Source organism: Felis catus, chromosome A3 (assembly GCF_018350175.1).
Source record: "Felis catus isolate Fca126 chromosome A3, F.catus_Fca126_mat1.0, whole genome shotgun sequence".
Lineage (NCBI taxonomy): Eukaryota > Metazoa > Chordata > Mammalia > Carnivora > Felidae > Felis > Felis catus.
In genome coordinates, this window is record NC_058370.1 from 117,096,838 (window position 1) to 117,115,816 (window position 18,979).

The following is an 18,979-nucleotide window of genomic DNA, read 5'->3' on the forward strand; positions in this document are numbered from 1 at the left end:
TTTAGGGAAGAGAAAAAGAAAGGAAATTAACATTCACTAATCACCTACTATGTGTCAGAGAAGTTACATTGGTTCTTACATAATGGCTTGTCTCTAATTCTGCAAAAGAGATAAGGAAAACCATGTGTCAAAGACCTCATAGTCAGGAAGCCCAAGAGTCTTAATTCAAAAGGGGTCTATCTGGTTCCAAAACTTTTGTTTTTTATGTTTTCCATTGGTTTGTTTTTGAAAAATGTTTTTTAAATTTTGTTAATGTTTATCTATTCTTGAGAGAGCATGTGCCAACATGGGAGGGACAGAGAGGGAGGGAGACACAGAATCCGAAGCAGGCTCCAGGCTCTGAACTGTCAGCACAGAGCCCGATGCGGGGCTCAAACTCATGAACCATGAGATCATGACCTGAGCTGAAGTTGGACACTCAACTGTCCAGGCACCCCTGGTTTTTGTATACCAACATGGTTACAAAAAGAACCCCCTAGCATTAATAACCCAAGTGCCTTTAGGACTCTAGTCTTCTAGAATCCTCATTTGCCCCACCAGTGTGAGCATGTCCTGCCTCACTGGAAACAGAAAGTCTGTGGCCTCCAACTTCTGCTGGTGGGAAAGGTGGCCACCCTAGCCCAAGACCCCCTGCCTCTGAGTCATCTGTAGCACCCACTACTGTGCCCCACATCCTGCCAGGCAAGTCCAGACCCAACATACCTTTCAGTGGGGCGAAAACCAGAACTGAAGGTGGCATGGCAAGTCTCAGCCCCTAGAGGTAGCACGCAGTGCAATGCAAACCTTGCAGAACTCCTAAAGCCCAGCCAGAATCTTCCTGAAACCTCTCTGTGCACAAAGTAGCCTGACGCTTCACCATAAAACACAGATGGACATTTGTCACTGTTGCTGCAAACAGAAATGGCACATCCTCCCGGCGACACCAAAGGGCAAATAGCCTGGATTTCTCTCTTGCTGGTGTTATCAGAGCCCGCACGACGGCGGAGAGATGGCCTCCCCTTGCCAGAGGCAGGGTGAGCCTGCTTGGGGGACCCTCTGAAATACCATGACCACGGCAGAAGCAATGACTCTCTAAGGATCCTGTGAGTGACAGGGGAGTGCTTCCCCAGAAACACATCCTTGGATGTGTGTAGGTTGGAGGAGGAGGGCAAAGGTATAAAGAATGAAGATGGCCTCGTCTCCTCCAAAGAGACACACTGAGAAAGAAGGCAGACCCGGTGGGGTGGGGCGTGGGGGAGACAGCGTGAGAGAGGACAAACAGAGCCAAAAAGAGAACATCTACGACAGCACAGCACGTCTCTGAATATAGAAGCCAAGGTGGTCACATGGAGAATTTGCAGTGTTATGGGGGGAAAGCAACAATTTAAGCTGTTTAAAAAGAGAGGCCTTAACTGGAAAATAGATGAAGACGGGGGAATGAATACACTTCCGGTTGGGAGCAGTGGTTTTGTACTTGATGTTCTGCTGGCTCTGTGGTCTTCAGCTAGTTTTGTAACATCTCTGAGGCTTTTTACTGAACCTTCGTGTGCTGCTGGCCACTGGATACACTAGAAACCTTATTTTAATGCATCTTTACAGCCACCTTTCGGAGATGTTATGTACTTTGATCTTGTGGATGAGGACGCTGGTACTCAGGGAAGGTAAGGGCTTGCCAAAGCTCACAGAGGAAGTGCTGGGGTCTGGACCCTCAGCACTCTGCTCCAAAGCTTTTGCCATACTCAATTTCTTCATAGGAAAAGGCACACCAGGCCTGGCCCCCTCTGATAGGGCCCATGCAGACCCTAAGATAAGACAAGAGTTACAGAGCTTTAATGTGTACAATTTTTAAGCAGAGTGGCCTATTTGGGTTTTTTTCTTTCTTAACTTTAAAAGATCCAAACCAATAAACAGTCCAGACTTGAACAAATTTCTTGAACTCTGACAATCCATAAAAAAATATTCTCTGTCTTTGCCCCTTCAAACAATACATTTGAGGACAAGCTCCTTGGGGGGGGCCTAAGAATACAATGTCAAACCCACTGCTTCTCTTTCTCTTATAAAGGTTTTACATTTGCAAACTTGCAGACTTAAGAAACAAAAAACAAATATGATTTTCTTGTACACATGAAAGTTCTCAAGTCCAGAGTCTTGCAAATGTCTCTGAAATGCAGTAGGCTCTCCTGAGAAACTCATGAGCTGTCATAACACAGAGGAAAAATGGGCACCATTTCTCCTGCGTTCTTGGGGAGTAGGCAGCTGTTATAAACCATCGTCCTGGTGGGGACAGTATGGTCTTATTTTTATATTTATAGATACATATGCTCATAGAAAAGTCTGGAAGGATATATGCTAAAACATTATTTCTGCTTACTTCATGATGGAGGGATTATGGATGATTTTTACTTCAATTGGTATTTCAAGGTTTTCCACTATGAACGTAGATTATTTATATGCATTTTTAAATTACTGTAATAAAGACTATGTAGCCACATAAAAAAGATCAATAATCAAAAGTTAAATGAGACGTCTCCTTCTGACATGATGGAATAACATAGACCGGATTTACCCTCCCACAATAGACAATTAGAAAAACAGACAAAATATATGAAACTATTATTTTTAGACACTGGACAACAGGCAGCACTAGCAATTCCTGAGGGAAAGGAAACGGATGTAGTGAGGCCTGAAGGAATCTGCTTGGAGGCACATTCCAGACCACAGAGCAGGGAAGGGGACCCCCAATCCGGCTGTGTTGAGGAGACAGAGAGGGGGGTTCAGAGGAGCTGATGCAGCTGGAAGTCACAAGACAGAGTTCTGGTGGAGAAGGAGGTGGGTGGAAAAATGGCTCCAAACAACTCTGCCTAGGTGTGCCCTTGAGTCTTTACTGAATACCAAGATGCTCGTGTGTAAAGTGAAATTCCAGGAGGTCAGACAAAGAGCTACCAAGAAACAGTGAGTGGAGGAGTTCCCAGAACTCACACAGCATTTAACCAGCATTCCGACTAACCAGAATGGAGAGTCCTTGTTGATAACTCAGGGCATTCACTAGGGACCCATAGGGTCATGCATATTGTGATGCATGTGGAAACCTAGAGCCATCAGTAAAGTAATAAAACAAAGAAGTAGAGCGAATAAGACAATGGTGAAGATAAAGTGGAATTATTTTGAGAGAGAGGGTGTGAGCAGGGGAGAGGCAGAAGGAGAGACAGAAGAGGACAGAGAGAATCTTAAGCAGCCTCCATGCCCAGCACTGAGCCCAAAGTGGGTCTCGATCTCACAACCCACCATGAGACATGACCTGAGCCTAAATCAAGAGACTTGTTTAACCAACTGAGCCACCCAGGTGCCACTAAAGTGGAATTTTTAAAACTATTTATCCAAAAGTCACGAAAAGAAGGGGAAGGGGTGCCCTGGGTGGCTTAGTCAGTTAAGCATTGGACTTTGGCTCAGGTCATGATCTCGTGGTTCATGGGTTCAAGCCCCACATCAGGCTCTGCACTGACAGCTCTGAGCCTGGAACCTACCTTAGATTCTGTGTCTCCCTCTGTCTCTCTGCCCCTCCCCCGCTTGTGTGCTTGTTCTCTCTCTCCCTTTCTCTCTCTCTCTCTCTCAAAAATAAATAAATGTTAAAAAAAAAAAAAGAAGCCTCCAAGTGTTTATTTAAACAAAAGAAGAAGACAGAGGGAACAAAGACCAGAAGAGACAAATAGAAAACTAATAGCAAGATGGTACATTTAATCCCAATCATTCTGATAACTACAGTAAATGAACATGGTCTAAACATTCAAGGAAGAAAGAGTCAGACTGGGAAAAAACAAAACCCAACTATATGCTGCTTACAAGACATCACTTTAAAATTTAAAACACAGGGGCACCTGGGTGGCTCAGTTGGTTAAGCATCCAATGGTGCTGAGCCTGGAGCTTGCTTCGGATTCTGTGTCTCCCTCTCTCTCTTCCCCTCCCCCACTCGCACTCTGTCTCTCTCTCAAAAATAAATAAACATTAAAAAAATCGGGGCGCCTGGGTGGCGCAGTCGGTTAAGCGTCCGACTTCAGCCAGGTCACGATCTCGCGGTCCGTGAGTTCGAGCCCCGCGTCAGGCTCTGGGCTGAAGGCTCAGAGCCTGGAGCCTGTTTCCGATTCTGTGTCTCCCTCTCTCTCTGCCCCTCCCCCGTTCATGCTCTGTCTCTCTCTGTCCCAAAAATAAATAAACGTTGAAAAAAAAATTAAAAAAAAAAAATTAAAATAAATTAAATAAAATTTTAAACACAGGCAAAAAGTGAAAGGATGGAAAGAGATTTAATATATTGTGCAAACAATACACATAAGGGAAGTGGCAATGCTGCGTTAATATCAGACAATGCAGACATTAGAACAAGAGCTTCCACCAGGTATAAAGAGGGACATTCCACAATGACAAAGAGGCCAATTCATCAAGAAGACACAACAATCCTAAATGTGGACGTGCCCAATAATGAAGCTTAATATACGGAACCAAAAACTGGCAGAACGCAAGGAAAAACAGACAAACTCATATTTCCAGTTGAATACTTCAGTAGACCTCTTTCAATAATGGATAGGATAAGTAGACACAAAAAGTAGAAAACCTGAACAACACCATCAAACAACTTGACTTAATTGATATTTATAGAACATTCTACTGAACAATAGCAAACACCCATTCTTTTCGAGTGCAAGAGAAACATTCACTGAGGTAGATTATGTACTGGGCCATAAAACAAGCCTCAGTAAGTGTAAAGAATTAAGTCATACAGAGGATATTCTCTTACCATAACAGAATTGAATTAGAAAGTAATAATAGAGAGATCTTCAGGAAATCCCCAAATATTTGGAAATGAAAAATCACACTTCTAAATAATCCATGAGTCGCAGGAGAACTCACAAGAGAAAAGAGAAATTAGAGAATGTTTTGTGCTGAATGAAAATGAAAATACAGCCTGTCAAAATTTGTGGGTTGTAACAAAGGGAAAACTTAGCTTTAAATGCTAAAACCAGAGGGGCACACGGGTGGCTCAGTCGGCTGAGCATCTGACTTCAGCTCAGATCATGATCTCACACTTCGATCTCATAAAATTCAGTTCGAGCCCTGTGTCGGGCTCTGTGCTGACAGCTCAGAACCTGGAGCCTGCTTCAGATTCTGTGTCTCCCTCTCTCCCTGCTCCTCCCCCACTTGCACTCTCTCAAAATAAACGTTAAGAAACAAAAGATTTGTTGAAACCCATTCACCTATATACCTAAAATGTATGTTACTGATTGTAAATTATACCTCAATAAAGCTTGTTTTTAAACTAGCATCACTAATAGTGGGACAATGTATCATTATCTCACCTCCTGAGGTGTTACAATATGAAGTATACAGTGTCATCTTTGAAGTCTTATCGAAACCATTAAACCCAAATCTAATTAAGCCTTAAGATCCGTGCTGCTCCGTACCATAGCCACTAGCCACATGCAGCTATTTCAATGTATATTAATGAATGAAAATTAAATAAAATTTAAAAATCAGTTATGCAGCCATGCTGTCTACATTCTAAGTGCTCAGTGACCACACGTAGCTGTTGACTACCATATTGGACGTCTCAGAGAACATTTCCATCATCACAGAAAATATTCTATTGGATAGTACTGAGTTGTAACATCCAGATTATAGAAGACACAGAGGATAGAATAAGTTGTATCCTCGACAGGGAAACAACCAAATCCAGCGTGTGGCTCATTCTATAAGACAACTGTCATGGTCTCTTCAATGTGTTAATGTCATAGAAAAAAAACTAAGGAAGGAAAATGGGAGATACTGTTTTAGAGCAAAAGTAGCAAAAGAAGACTTAAGCAGATCCAGTGAGTGAATCTTGACTAGATCCTGGCTTGAAAAATGACAGCTATAAAAAATAAAATACATTTGGGGGACAGTTGGAAAAAATCGAATATGAACTGGACAAACGGGAATTACTATTTGATCTTTTTAGCATAATATTGGCACTGTGATTATGTTGGAGGTCACAATTTTCAGGAACTTCACAATGAAGTATTTAGAAGTAAAGTTTGGTGACATCTCCAATGCACTTTCTAAAAGATCAGCAAAAATAAACATGCACACAAATATAGATGAAGCAAAATGAAATATTAGCAGTGGATTAATGTAAGTGGTATGCATACAGATAATTACACTACTCTTCTGACTTTTCTGTATATTTGAAATTTTTATAAGTTGGGAAAAGTGGAAAAAAATTCTACGTCCCTCCCATTATTGTCATAGCATAGAATCATGGTCTCCACGGACCAGGCTTTACAGGGGAAACTGATGCAATTGATGTATGGTATGTGTGACCTTTCTCTGATTTTGGCTTTATTATTATTACTTCACTTTTGAAGGAAATGCAGGAAGGGGAACATCCAATCAAGCTTCCTGTGCTGGGCGACTCACAGACGGCCGCTTCTCCTGTCGGCTGGGCATTTTGTCAGGTAGGTGCTTGGCCTCCAGTGGGGAAGGGGGCTGGTGCTGGCAGTGGGTCCGGGAAGGGTACAGACAGGCCAGCGGCCCACTCTGTCCAAATGGGCCAACCACCTGAAGACTCAACCTCCTCTAAATAGGGGTTCACTTCTGGGTCCTTCTCATAATGCGTGTTGCTGGGCTTGAGACACCCAGGCTCTGTTTTAGGACCTGGACACCAGAAAACAGAACTGGAAGCGCCTCATGGTTTCTCTGGGGCAACCCCAGAAAGTCGGGTGTGCAGAAGGCACAGCCCCACAGAGAGGTCAGAACTAGCAGCTTTTCCTCAAGGCTCCCGAAAGCAGAAATTTGCACAAAGCAAGGATGGCACCTAGTGGTTGTTTTATATGGATGCTGTCCTTCCAGCCTGAGAAAGTAACCAAAGCAACCTGGGGAGGATGGGAGAAAATTCAACGCCCTGAGAAAACTCAAGCAAGGGCAGAAAGCAATACACGTGTGCACTCTAAACTAGACACTGAATGTCCAGTGAGGGTGAGAGGACCATCTGGGACTACCTGAGAAAATGTTGCCATAGGCTCTCCCCATTCATCAAAACTCATTTTGGTTTCTTGAAACTAGACAGTCTCCCACACTTCACTGATCAAGGATCTCAGTTCTAAGGTGTTCATGTTATGTTTCTAGAACGCACCTCTTAAGCATCTATTTTGCTCCTCACTTTTGTTCTTCGACATTCTGATCTCTGGTTGGGAGTAGATTGGTCTCCCCTTTCTCATGGCTTCCACGGCACCTGTCTTGTAAAAATAAATGACATTTACTTCATTCTACCTTCTTTTCTAAGTACTTGTTCAACTGTATCTCCCCACTCATCCCCACCCCTAAATTGTAAGTGCCATAAGTCACAATCCCAGGGACATTCCAACGCTGTGTGTCAAATGCAATCGACTGTGTGCAAAGCACTGAGCACCCAGCTGTGAAACAAGAAAGGCAGAAAAAACCCTTCTCGATGAAACGATTCCCACCTACGCAGAACCCCAGTGCCTCCCCTATCCTACTGGAGTCCTAAACAAACACACAAAATCATTCAGTCATGAGGTAAGAGCCTGAGGAATATGATGTGCCAGAACAGGCGAATTATTTACTTTGCCCAAACTGGAATGTTCAGCCACACACACTCCTAAACTACAATTAGATCATTTCTTCCAATGCGATTACCCCAACCTGCAGAGGTAGTAGCAAGAGCCACCATTTCCCAATTAAAAAAAAATCATCATCATATGATATTCCTATCCAACGGGAAAACTAAATTTTAATGTTATAACATTCCATGATGGAATCAATTCTTTTACTCTATCGCTCTACCCCAAGCCAGGCCAACTGGTCCTGAGGCAGTTTTAAGGAATGAGGAAGTTCTGTCTTACAAACTTGGAAAGTCTTCCAACATGCGCCAGGTAATAAAAAGTGAGTTCTAGTTGCAGAATGCTACATACAGTATACCATTTACGTGAGAAACGGAGAAATGACTTATTTTCTAAGAGCACATGTATGTAGGCAAAGAAAGGCATAGGAAAAGCTTCAGAAGAACGCAGCCTCTAAAATAACCATGGTCACCTCTGTGTGTGACCATCGTGAGTGGTGAGGAAGGGGATCCGAGGTGGGGGGCAGATTTAGTTCAGCCTTATACATAATGTTTTCATCCTTTCTGACAAGAATGTATTTCTGTATTACTTGTCTAAGATTTATTTTTTCAATGAAGTGCCTGGAGTGATCAGAGGCAAAAGGGACAACAGCGGTTGCCAGGGGCTATGGTGAAGGGGAGAGGAGTTAGGGTTCAGAGGGTAAAGAGTGTCAATTTGAGAGGATGAAAAGGTTCTGGAGATGGGTGGTGGTGGTGGGCGCACAACATGAATGTACTTACTAATGCCACTGAACTGGTTAAAATGGTAAGTTTTATATTATGTATATTTTACCACAACTTAAACATTTTTTAATTTGTTAATGCTTTAACTCTCTGTGAGGTATACAACAGCTCAGTTCACAATGAAGCTGACTTTGGGCAGGAGACTGCCCCCTTCACTACCGTGATGTGACATGCCCAGGCCTGGGTGATTGATGTGGTGATACCTGAACCAAAACAAAGCCACTGTCTCCCAGGAACCGGCAATTTGGACTGGCTCAAGCTCCCAGGGGAAAACATGTAACACACTTTGATGGTGTTTGAAGAATTTCATAAAGGGGCTACTTGCAAAGGTGTGGGCAGAGTTAGGGGAAATTGGCCGGAGAGGGTGAGGCATTGAGAAAGATAGGCAAGAAAGCAAAGTGAACTTCAAACTGCAGCCACAGAAGAGCAAAGGGAGGATTGTTCCTGGACTCTAGCCAGAGCTAAGTCCCTGCCACCCCAAGGCCAGCTGGCTAGCCGGAGAGCTAGCCCAGGCCAATAAACAAGACCCTCCTGTCCTCCCACCCCTGCCAGTCCCGCCCATTGGCTGATCCCAACCAGCTGCCAGCCCAGAAGCTGGGCTGATGCAGTTTATAAAACCCAGCCTCCTAGCCATGGAGCAGATGGAGAAAGCGGGACAGTGGATCTGGAGATGCAGAGAATATCCAGCTCTCCTGAGAGTCAGCAGTGGCTGGATTATAACATCATAAACTTGGGGACAGAGGCAACAGAGGGCAGAAGATAAGGGACTGCTCGGAGCCGTTGCCGGTTCTTCCCCCTCCCACCTGTAATCCCTTCCTGAGGGCCAGCTGGTTCTGCCTGTGCACTGAGATTCTCTGAAGTTGTAATACGTTTGTTTTGCTTAAGCTGCCTCCAGTCAAGTTTTTTTCTTACAACCAAAGAATATTTGCTTAACAATATGGAAGAATGAAAAAACATTTAGGGAATATTTATAGGTATAGAGATACCAACAACAAAAATGAATTAATTGCAAAGCAACACTGGTTCACACCAATGTAGCAGTGATACAAAGGAGAGAACAGTGAATAGAATGGTTGGCAATGAACCAGACCTGCCATATGAGCATATGTCTACACGCCAGAAAAAGTCTTAGTCTGCTCAGGCCGCTGGACAAATACCACATACTGGGAGCCTTAGACAGCAAGCATTTCTCTCACAGTTCTGAAGCCTGGGAAGCCCAAGATCAAGGTGCCGGCAGATCTGGTGCCTGGTGAGAACCTGCTTCCTGGTTGGTTGGTGGATGGCCATCCTCTCGTTGGACGCTCACATGGAGAGAGCAGAGACAGGAAGTAAGCTCTCTCGGGTTTTCTATATAAAGGCAAGAACCCCACCATGAGAACTGCACTCTCCTGACTTGATCACCTCCCAAATGTTGCATCTCCAAATACCATCACATCGGGGATTAGGGGATCAACATACGAATTTGGGGAGGACACAAATTCAGTCCAGTGCTAACAGTATTCAACAGTGTGGAGAAAACTGGTGTGTGTGGAGGGAAAACTAAATTAGAGCCTCCCCCGTCTCACAGATACACGGAAAAGAATTCAAAATGGATTACAGCAGCAGCTTTCAAGTGTCTTACCCACAGAAACATGTTTTAGATTGCAACCTAACATATATATGCCCCTCTAAAACAATCACTCTCATCTACATGCAACGTATTGATGTTTTATAGCAATTATTTTTTCTACTTGGAAAAATAGTGGTTGCAACCAACTTTATTTCACATGGATTGATAAATCACAACCAGTTACTAGAAAGGTAAATGTGGGGGGGCAGGGGAGATGAAGAAGACTAAAACAAAATACAAGGAGTATCTTCCTAGGGGAAAGGTTTTTTAAGCTTAAAAATAAGAAAACCATAAAGGAAAATAGTATCATACAAAAAACGAAAAGGCAAGTCGGGGGAAAATATCTGTGGCATGTTTGGCAAGGGATGAATATCTTTAATAAATAAAAAGTCTTTACAGATAAATAAGACAATCCCTTTAAGCAAAGACAAGGACCTGAACTTGCAAGTCTAAAGAAAGAGTCTTAAAAAAAAAAAAAAATCAATACAACCTTTCTGGAAAAGGATTTAGCAAATTTCATGTCTGAAGAGAATATTCATGTATTTTATTAACTAATGCTATTCCTAAGAATACCTCATAAGGATACATTTAAAAAGAAATACAAAACGTGGGCAAAATGTTCACTGTAGCGTTACTTACAACAAATTTAAAGTAGAACATGATGGAATACTAAAAACCACAGCTGGCATTATTTCAAAGGGTAATTAATAATATTAATGTGACAAAGAATAAAATGAACAAATGTTAGGATTCCAATTTCTTAAGAAAAATGTGTGCGCACTCATGCAAAGAGAAAAAGATTTATTTATTTTTTATTTTTATTTTTTTTAAAGAGAAAAAGATTTAAAGGAGATACTCCAAACGGTATAAACGGTTATCCGTTAATATAATTTTATTTTCCTTCCTTATGCTTTTTGGTATTTTCCAAAATTTACTCAATGGATGCCATTGTTTTTAAAACAATAGGGTTTAAAAATACATTAAAGAAAAGGGGGTGGGAGGGGTGCCTGGGTGACTCAGTCTGTTAAGTGACTCTTAATCTCAGCTCAGGTTATGATCTCATGGTTCCTGATCTCATGATCTCACTGTGCACTGACAGTGTAGAGCCTGCTTGGGATTCTCTCTCCCTCTGCCCCACTCCCCTACTCGTGCGCTCGCGCTCTCTTTCTCTCAAAAAACGAACAAAAGGGAAAAGGAAAAACAAATCGGTTAAAATCGTCCACGTATATTTTACCACAATAAAGAAGGGGAGGCAGACTTTGCTAGGTTGAAAATACTTAACAAGGTCAAAGTTTGGCTGAAAATGGCAAGTTTATTTCTTAGGTGTAACTGCATGGTGATGGTGCCCATGGTCAGGAGGAAGCTGTCCACTAAATTATTAGAATGTACCCTAACCAGCCGTCCTAAGTGGGTGGGTGCCTGAGGAGGCCCAGAATACCTGCGTTCCAACCACAGTAACTGTCCCATTAAAAGCAGGATCAGTATGAAGTGAAGGGCCCAGAGCAAGGTGAGGAAAGCCTAGAATTCCAACCCCTTCACAATGTAGACTACACACTGCCCGTTACACCAGCTAGTAAAACCATCCAATTCATTGCTTATTCCAATTTCACACTCTGGTTCAAAGACCATCTTCCAATTATAAAGCCAGTTTACTCTGTGGCTTTCCTGTGCAGAAAGACAGGTCTTCACCAAACTTGAACACGCTACTCCGCTTGAGAGATATGCTTCTCACTGTAAATATACCATTTAAATACCAATCTTTCCTAGAAGCCTTGTTAACTCTTTCACTTCACGAAATTGCATCACTTCTAAAGACAAAGGCAATTAGTTTCTGAACCTGCGAAGCTTTGGCCCAGTTTTGCAACATCGTGACCACACAGGGCCAGCTAAGGCAGCTAGCTGCCACATGGCCTCAGTCTTCAGGGATTGCGGAAGGTCAGGCACCACCATGCCCCTTCGCCTCTTTCTAACTGGAACAAAACACGCTACGGTGGGGCCAAGGGTCTAACAAAATGCTTTCATACCTACTTACTTCCATCAGGAAATCCCTTCACTTCAGCGGCCAGTTAAGTATAGTTATTTCCTCCCCCTTTGAGTGATCATTACCTACAAAGAACATGCCAGGCAACTTTTAAAGTGGTGATTTTCAACTTCGGGGTTTTTCATTTGACATTCCTCACGTGCATTTGTAATTGCCTTGTTCTTCTCAGAACTACCTTCCTATCAAAAACTATCCACAAAATACTTGCGAAGTACGCTCAATCTGGTTTTCTCACAGCCAGTCAGCCAGCATTGTACCGAAGAGACAGAATACCATCCATCCCGCACTTGCGCCAGACCGTGCCTGCTAATCTGTCTACACGGCTACAGACTCTCATTCTACATTTTCTGATCCGGTATACAAATTGTGGACACAAAATGGGTTAGCACAAAGGACAGTGCTGAGGTGCCATAAAGAACACATTATATTAAAAAACAAGTTTGCAGGGGAGGGGGGGGCCCGAGGGGGCGCCTGGGTGGCTCAGTCAGTTAAGCGTTTGACTTCAGCTCAGGTCATGATCTCACGGTTCGTGGGTTCAAGCCCCGCGTTGGGCTCTGTGTTAACGGTTCAGAGCCTGGAGACTGCTTTGGATTCTGTGTCTCCCTCTGTCTCTGCCCCTCCCGGCTTGTGCTCGGTCTCTCAAAAATGAATAAATGTAAAAAAAATTTTTTTTTAATAAATAAAGATAAATAAAATCTTAGGGGCACCTGGGTGGCTCATTTGGTTAAGCATCCAACTCAATTTTGGCTCAGATCATGATCTCACAGTTTGTGAGTTTGAGCCCCTCCCTGCCTATTGTGGGGCTCTGGTCCTGGCAGTGTGGAGCCTGCTTGGGATTTTCTCTCCACCCCGCCCCAATCATGCTCTCTCTCTCAAAATAAATCAACAAACTTAAAAAAAAAAATGTATTTCCTTCATTAAAAAAAAATTGTACACCTGAGTTGCCTTCAAAGAAGGGATCAACAAATGGTCATGAAGGGCATCATAAAAAACACCGTGGCCTGGGAGGACACACCAGTAATATCACCTACAGTTGAAAGAATCACAGCTGAAGGTTGTCATGAATTCAGATTTCAAGAGAATGAAGAGTAAATAAACATCAGCCCCTCCTACTCCATGGTCACGCTTTCTTGGATGCGTTCCTTGAAGTTTCTCTTCTCGTACTCAGATGCTGAAGCCCCAGGCCTGGGTGCTCTTCCTATGTACAAGCGCTCTATGGGAAGCTCACGCAGTCTTGTGGCTTAACTGTCACATACATGTCAATACCAAACCTCCACCTCCATCTCACTTTCGCCAAGTCAACTGGGTAGGTATGTGCCTTCCTAATTACACATCTAGAACTCAACATGTCCAAAACTCAATTCCTGATTTACTTTTCTAAACTTGCTCTGCCCATATCATCATCCAGGTGCTCCAGCAAAAAACACTGGGGAGTCTTCCGTGACTCATCCTCTCTCATACCTCACAAGAAATCCAATTAGCTCTGATTTTAAAACAATCCCAGAAGCCAACCAAACCCAGACTACCACAATGGTCTAAGTCACCATCATCTCTCACGTGGATTACTGCCAAAGCATCCTCCTGGTCTCTGCCTATTAGAATACAATTTTTCGATTTCTCAACATAGCACCAGAATGATACAAAATTCTCAACACATAAGCCAGACAGCACTCCTCTGCCCAAACACTGCAACTTTATCAGTGAGAGCACAACCAGTGCCAACAATGGCCTGCAAGGCCCTATGAAACCTGACTGCTCGTTACCTCTGCTAACCTCTTGATGTACTCTCCGTTTGTCTCATTGACCATCTTGCCGCAACACAATCACAGGCAGGTGCTGGCCACAGGGCTTTTGCTCAGGCAGTTTCCTCACCTACAACACTCTTCCCCAGATACCCACTTGCTAACTCCCTCACCCCTCCTAGTCTATGTTCAAACCTCACCTTCTCAACAAACCCTACCCTGATCATGTATTTAATTCTGCAGCCTACACTCTCCCACCCCCAACTCCCCCACATTAAGTCACCATCTAACGTACTACATAGAATTTACTTGCTCTTATACATTGTGTTTGCCTATCTCTCTGGTAGAACGCAGCTTCTCAGGACAGAATTCAGTGATGTATGCCAAGCAACTTCATAATCCCTGGCACACAGTAGGCACAATCAATATTTGTTGAATGAATGGATGTACAATGCTGAGAGTTAATTTCCATAGGGAACAGCCTTATATCAATATACCCAGTGTTCTCACTACCACGATTCCACTTCTGTGCCCCAAGAGCCCCGCTGCACTAAAACTTCAAAAGTCCCAAACCTAAGTTTGATACCTACTTACATCAAAACATACACTCTGTATATTCATCTACACCCAAAGACTTCTTTACAAATTAATCTGATACCCTATTTAGTATTCTTGCCAAAAACATTTAAACCAGAATCTAACCACAAGGAAACAATCAGACGAATCCAGATGGTAAAACATTTCTCCAACACAGCCTTATTTATGGGAATCATTTAAATATCAAAATCATGACACACACACACACAAAGGGGGATATTCTGGATTAACAGAGCAGTAACCACAACCAAATACAATGTGTTAATCCTTGATCGTGAATGTAGGGTTAACTTTTCAAAATAAAAGGTTGGGAGGAAAAGTTAATCTCAGAAAAGACGACACCACACACACAAAACGCGGTTGCCCTGGATTAGGAGTGGAACGACAATGGTGAAAAACACCCTGAAACTAGAAACGTCTTTGAAACAAGGCTAATTAAGCCCCGGATTTGTCTAACCCCAACAATAATTAGTAAGCAATCACTACACACGTGGTCCTTTACTTCTCCCGGGAGTCAGGTGCAGGGAAACCATGACCACCACTGCAGCCTCGGGCTGTGGGAGCACGACTCAGCCAGCGGGGCTGCATCCCAATTCAAAGTTCCTGGTTCTGTCACTTCGTTACAAATTCCAGGTTTTCCAACAAACCCTGAGAGTGTACCTATTAACGCTAGCGGAGTAGGACCACTTTCTTGAAACCTTCACACAAGCCCAAATAGGTGGCTGTGTTCCTCTACATACACCACAAGACAAGACTGGGTAAAGATGAATATTTATTCACTTTACAAAGAGAATGGTATTAAATTGCCATAAACAGTTCCATTTATAGACAAATATAACTGTACATTACACCAGTAGCTGGCTCAAACTTGTTTCCCAAGACGCTTATATGGCTCCGGCTCCATTAGTTGAGCACAGAAATCTCTTGTCCTGCCACTGGTGTTAAAAAGTCCCTCAGAGATCATGGTTTTGTGTTTTACATATTCACAGGTGGTAAAAATAAACCCATCTCCCCAGCCCTCCCTTAGAGTTGAGCTCCCATCTGCATGTTCCCTAGAGAGCACTAAACAAATACTGGCTCATTCTTTAAAATTAAAAAAAAAAAAAAAAAAAAAAAAAAAGTACTGATAATTTGAAAAGGCTTTTGTTGCACACCAAAATACTTATTTATACATACATAAAAAAATCTTGAGTCAGATTTATTATTTTAAAGGTAAACAGATACCCTAACACTGCCAAGAGTGGGTAATGAAAAGGAAGGAAAACATTAAATTACTGAATTATAAAAATATTTTCTTTGGAAAAAAATTCCAACAAGGTTATCATTAATATCTAAAACCAAAGAGAAAAAAATAAACAATTGTTCTTTGATCCATTAGTAATTTAAATAAAAGTGAAAACCTCTTCAAAAGCAGCTATAACTGAATTTTTTAAAAAGTTGCAAGTAATGGATACTTCTAAATCTATACACTGATGATTCTTTACAGGCAACTTGCAGTCAAGAAAAATCCTTAATATGGCTAATTCTTTAGTTTTTTTAATTACCATAATTTTTTGTGTGTTTTAAAAAAATATTCCACATGACAGATTAAAAAATAAATGGCTGTTTAGGGGAAGCACTCCAAATATTCAGCCTGACTCAAATCAGATCACCACCATTCACAGACAAGCTAGGGAAACTGATATTTAATTTTTAAAATCGCAACCGTTTTTACTACGAATCTTTAGTCATCCCTTCATATTTTATGAAAATGTACCAAATTAAAAATTGTTTTCACTAGTGCTGCTTCATATCTGGATTTGACGAGAGATACCGACCTGAGATAAGAGCTGACTCCTTCACAAAGTCCAGTTCTTGAAACCCTACAAGGGAAAGGTCTTCATCTTCACTCCTGTCAATTCTTGGTATAACCAACCATACTAGGATATTATATTATAAAAATATACCATATATTGGACACTCATGTCAGTACATTGCAGAAAATGTGTCTATTTACTGTGTAAAGTTTATTAACATTTGAATGAAACACTCTTATTTACACAGCTAAGTCTGGGGTGCTCAGGACAGCAAGATGGCATGGGAACCACCATGAGGAACTTGGAAATGTGCAACGGTCCTTGGCATCCGTCCCAGAGACAACCCTCCCAGGAGAACTCGGCAGCACTGGGCAAGGTGAGCCAGAGATTACATAGTTCCATTGGCTTCTTTTCCATCTTCATTCTTCTTCACTTTCATTTTCAGGATCTAAATCAGAATCTCCATTTAATTCCTTCTCACTTGCCACATCTCTGTCCTCACCATTTTCCTCGTCTTTTTCTTCAGCATCTTCCTCTTCCTCTTCCTCCTCTTCATCAACATCCTCATCTTTTTCACTTTCTTTATCTTCCTCATCTTCATCCCAATTATCCTGGTAGAAATATATTAAATAAGGAAAGCATTCATTAAGTCCTCGTTCTTACAGAACACAAGGATATAAAAGCAGATTTATGTAACAGGAAACAAATCACTCACATCAGAATCCTTCTCTATTTCATCATCTGACTCCTCTTCAGAAGACTCTACAAGGAGAAAACCCAGCCTTAAGTTTGTAATCAACAAGCAGAGGGCAGAGCCCTAAAAACTAAATAGAATCAGATTCCTGAATGTACTTTTAGAAATATATTCAGCTATCATCCACCTAAGAAGTAACATTAAGTTAATACTCTTATTTGCATAAAAGTACATTTATTGTTTTATTCCACCAAGATCTCACTGAGTAGGACAAAGTACCAAAACCTTAACAAAATCCATCCTTAAAAACTTAAGCCAAGGATGTGGAGAAAAGGAAACCCTCATGCACTATTGGTAGAAATGTAAATTGGTACTGGCATTACTGAAAACAGTATGGAGGCTCTCCAAGAAATTAACAACAAAACTACCAGATGACCCATCAATTATGCTCCTGGGTAGATGTCGAAGGAAACAAAGTCAGGATCTCAAAGAGATACCTGCACCCCCATGTTCACTGCAGCATTATTTACAACAGCCAAGACACGGAAACAACCTAAGAGTCCACTGATGGAATGGATGGATGTTTAAAAAAAAAAGTGGTATACATTCAGCCACTGAACTCAGCTATTAAATATCATTCAGCTTTTTAAAAAAGGAAATCATCCCATTTATGACAACATGGATAGACCTTGAGGGTACTGGGCTAAGTGCAGTAAGTCTGACAGAGAAAGATAAATACTGTATGATCTCACTTATGTGTGCAATCTAAACAACACAAAACTTACAGAGAAGAGACTGGTGGTTGCCAGACATGGGGAATGGAGGGTAGGGAGAAATGAGTGAAAATTAAAAGATACAAGCTTCCAGTTACAAGATAAAGAAGTCCTGCGGATATAATGTACAGCATGGTGACCACAGTTAACGATACTGTACAGTTTCTTTGAAAGCTGCTAAGAGAATAAAAAAAAGTTCTCATTGTTAGGGGGGAAAAATGCAACTATGTATGGTGATGGATGTTAATTAAACATATTATGGTGGCCATCTCGCAATACATACATGTATCAAATCATTATGTCGCACGCCTAAAAAAATATAATGTCATGGGTAAATTGTATCTCAATAAAATTTGGAAAAATGCACATAAAGTCTAATTAATTCAGGTATGCTTTTATGTCCTTCAGTTATGTTCTGTAATTTTCTCTATATAAAGGTTTGTTTCATTTTTTAGATATATTTCTAGGGACTTCATAGTTTTGATTGCTGCTATGAATGAGATCTTTTTCCTAATAAATTTCCTGACTGGGACATATGTTAGTAGACACACAATATGTTACTGGAACATAATAATGCTACTGATTCCGATTCCTTTTTGCTCATCTTGATATCCAGTAAACTTACTTCCTTATCTCATTCATGATGGTATAACTGTAGATTCTGCTGCATTTTCTAAGTTGTGATGGTTAACAACTGCCAAGTCCAATGTTCTAGAATTCACTTCTTTCATACAGTACTAGGCAGGATATCCAGAAGCAATAAAAAGTACATTATTGTCTAGTTCCTGACCTTATGGGAATGCTTCCAAACTCTGCCTTGATACAGATTAAGAGAATTCCTTTAAATTTGTAGGATGCTTAGATTATCAATAATGACATAAAGACTGAATTTTATGGAATTCTTTTTCTAGATCTATTCGTATATAGTGTTCTATTAATCGGTTAATGTAGTAACTACATTAATAAATCCTTGATGCTAAATTGTCTTACAATCTTTAAATAAAGTCTACTTGGTATTTTAGTTAAGCACTTCTATAATCTGCTACTCAGGATATTTGAAGATGGTCTAAAATGTTGTTTTCTTAATATCCTTATCTGGTTTTGACTCATAAAATGCCAAAATTGTTTGTAACAAAAATGACTTATTCCTTGAAAGACTGATCAAAATTCACCTATAAAAACTCTATGTCTGGCATCTTTGAGCAAATGTTTTGATTAAATCAGCTTATTCAAGGTTTCTAGTTCTTTTTATTTAGTCAACTTTGGTCATTAATGTTTCCTAAGAAATTACCTATTGTCATCTAGGTTCATAATGTGCTGGCCTAAAGTTTGTTCACAGTGTTCTCCTACTTCTGTTCA

The 18,979-nt window shown here is 41.3% G+C and overlaps 2 protein-coding genes across 7 annotated transcripts in view; both read right to left on the reverse strand.

Moving 5' to 3' along the window:
* The window catches only part of TOGARAM2 (TOG array regulator of axonemal microtubules 2), a 72,366-nt gene extending 61,473 nt beyond the window's left edge, over positions 1 to 10,893 (reverse strand). For 4 of the 6 annotated variants that reach the window (XM_045054743.1, XM_045054740.1, XM_045054739.1 and 1 more), the window contains exon 1: positions 7,139 to 10,893. The gene's annotated coding sequence lies outside the window, so the exon portion shown is untranslated. The remainder of the gene's footprint in view (positions 1 to 7,138) is intronic. The other 2 variants (XM_045054746.1, XM_045054741.1) reach the window with 1 other exon arrangement.
* A 4,223-nt stretch (positions 10,894 to 15,116) lies between these two features.
* WDR43 (WD repeat domain 43) overlaps positions 15,117 to 18,979 on the reverse strand; it is a 47,369-nt gene continuing 43,506 nt past the window's right edge. Inside the window, exons 17-18 of the mRNA XM_023251986.2 lie at positions 16,869 to 16,915; positions 15,117 to 16,764 (exon numbers count right to left, since the gene is read on the reverse strand). Of these exons, the coding sequence (XP_023107754.1) occupies positions 16,573 to 16,764; positions 16,869 to 16,915 (239 nt within the window). The 3' untranslated portion in view covers positions 15,117 to 16,572. The remainder of the gene's footprint in view (positions 16,765 to 16,868; positions 16,916 to 18,979) is intronic.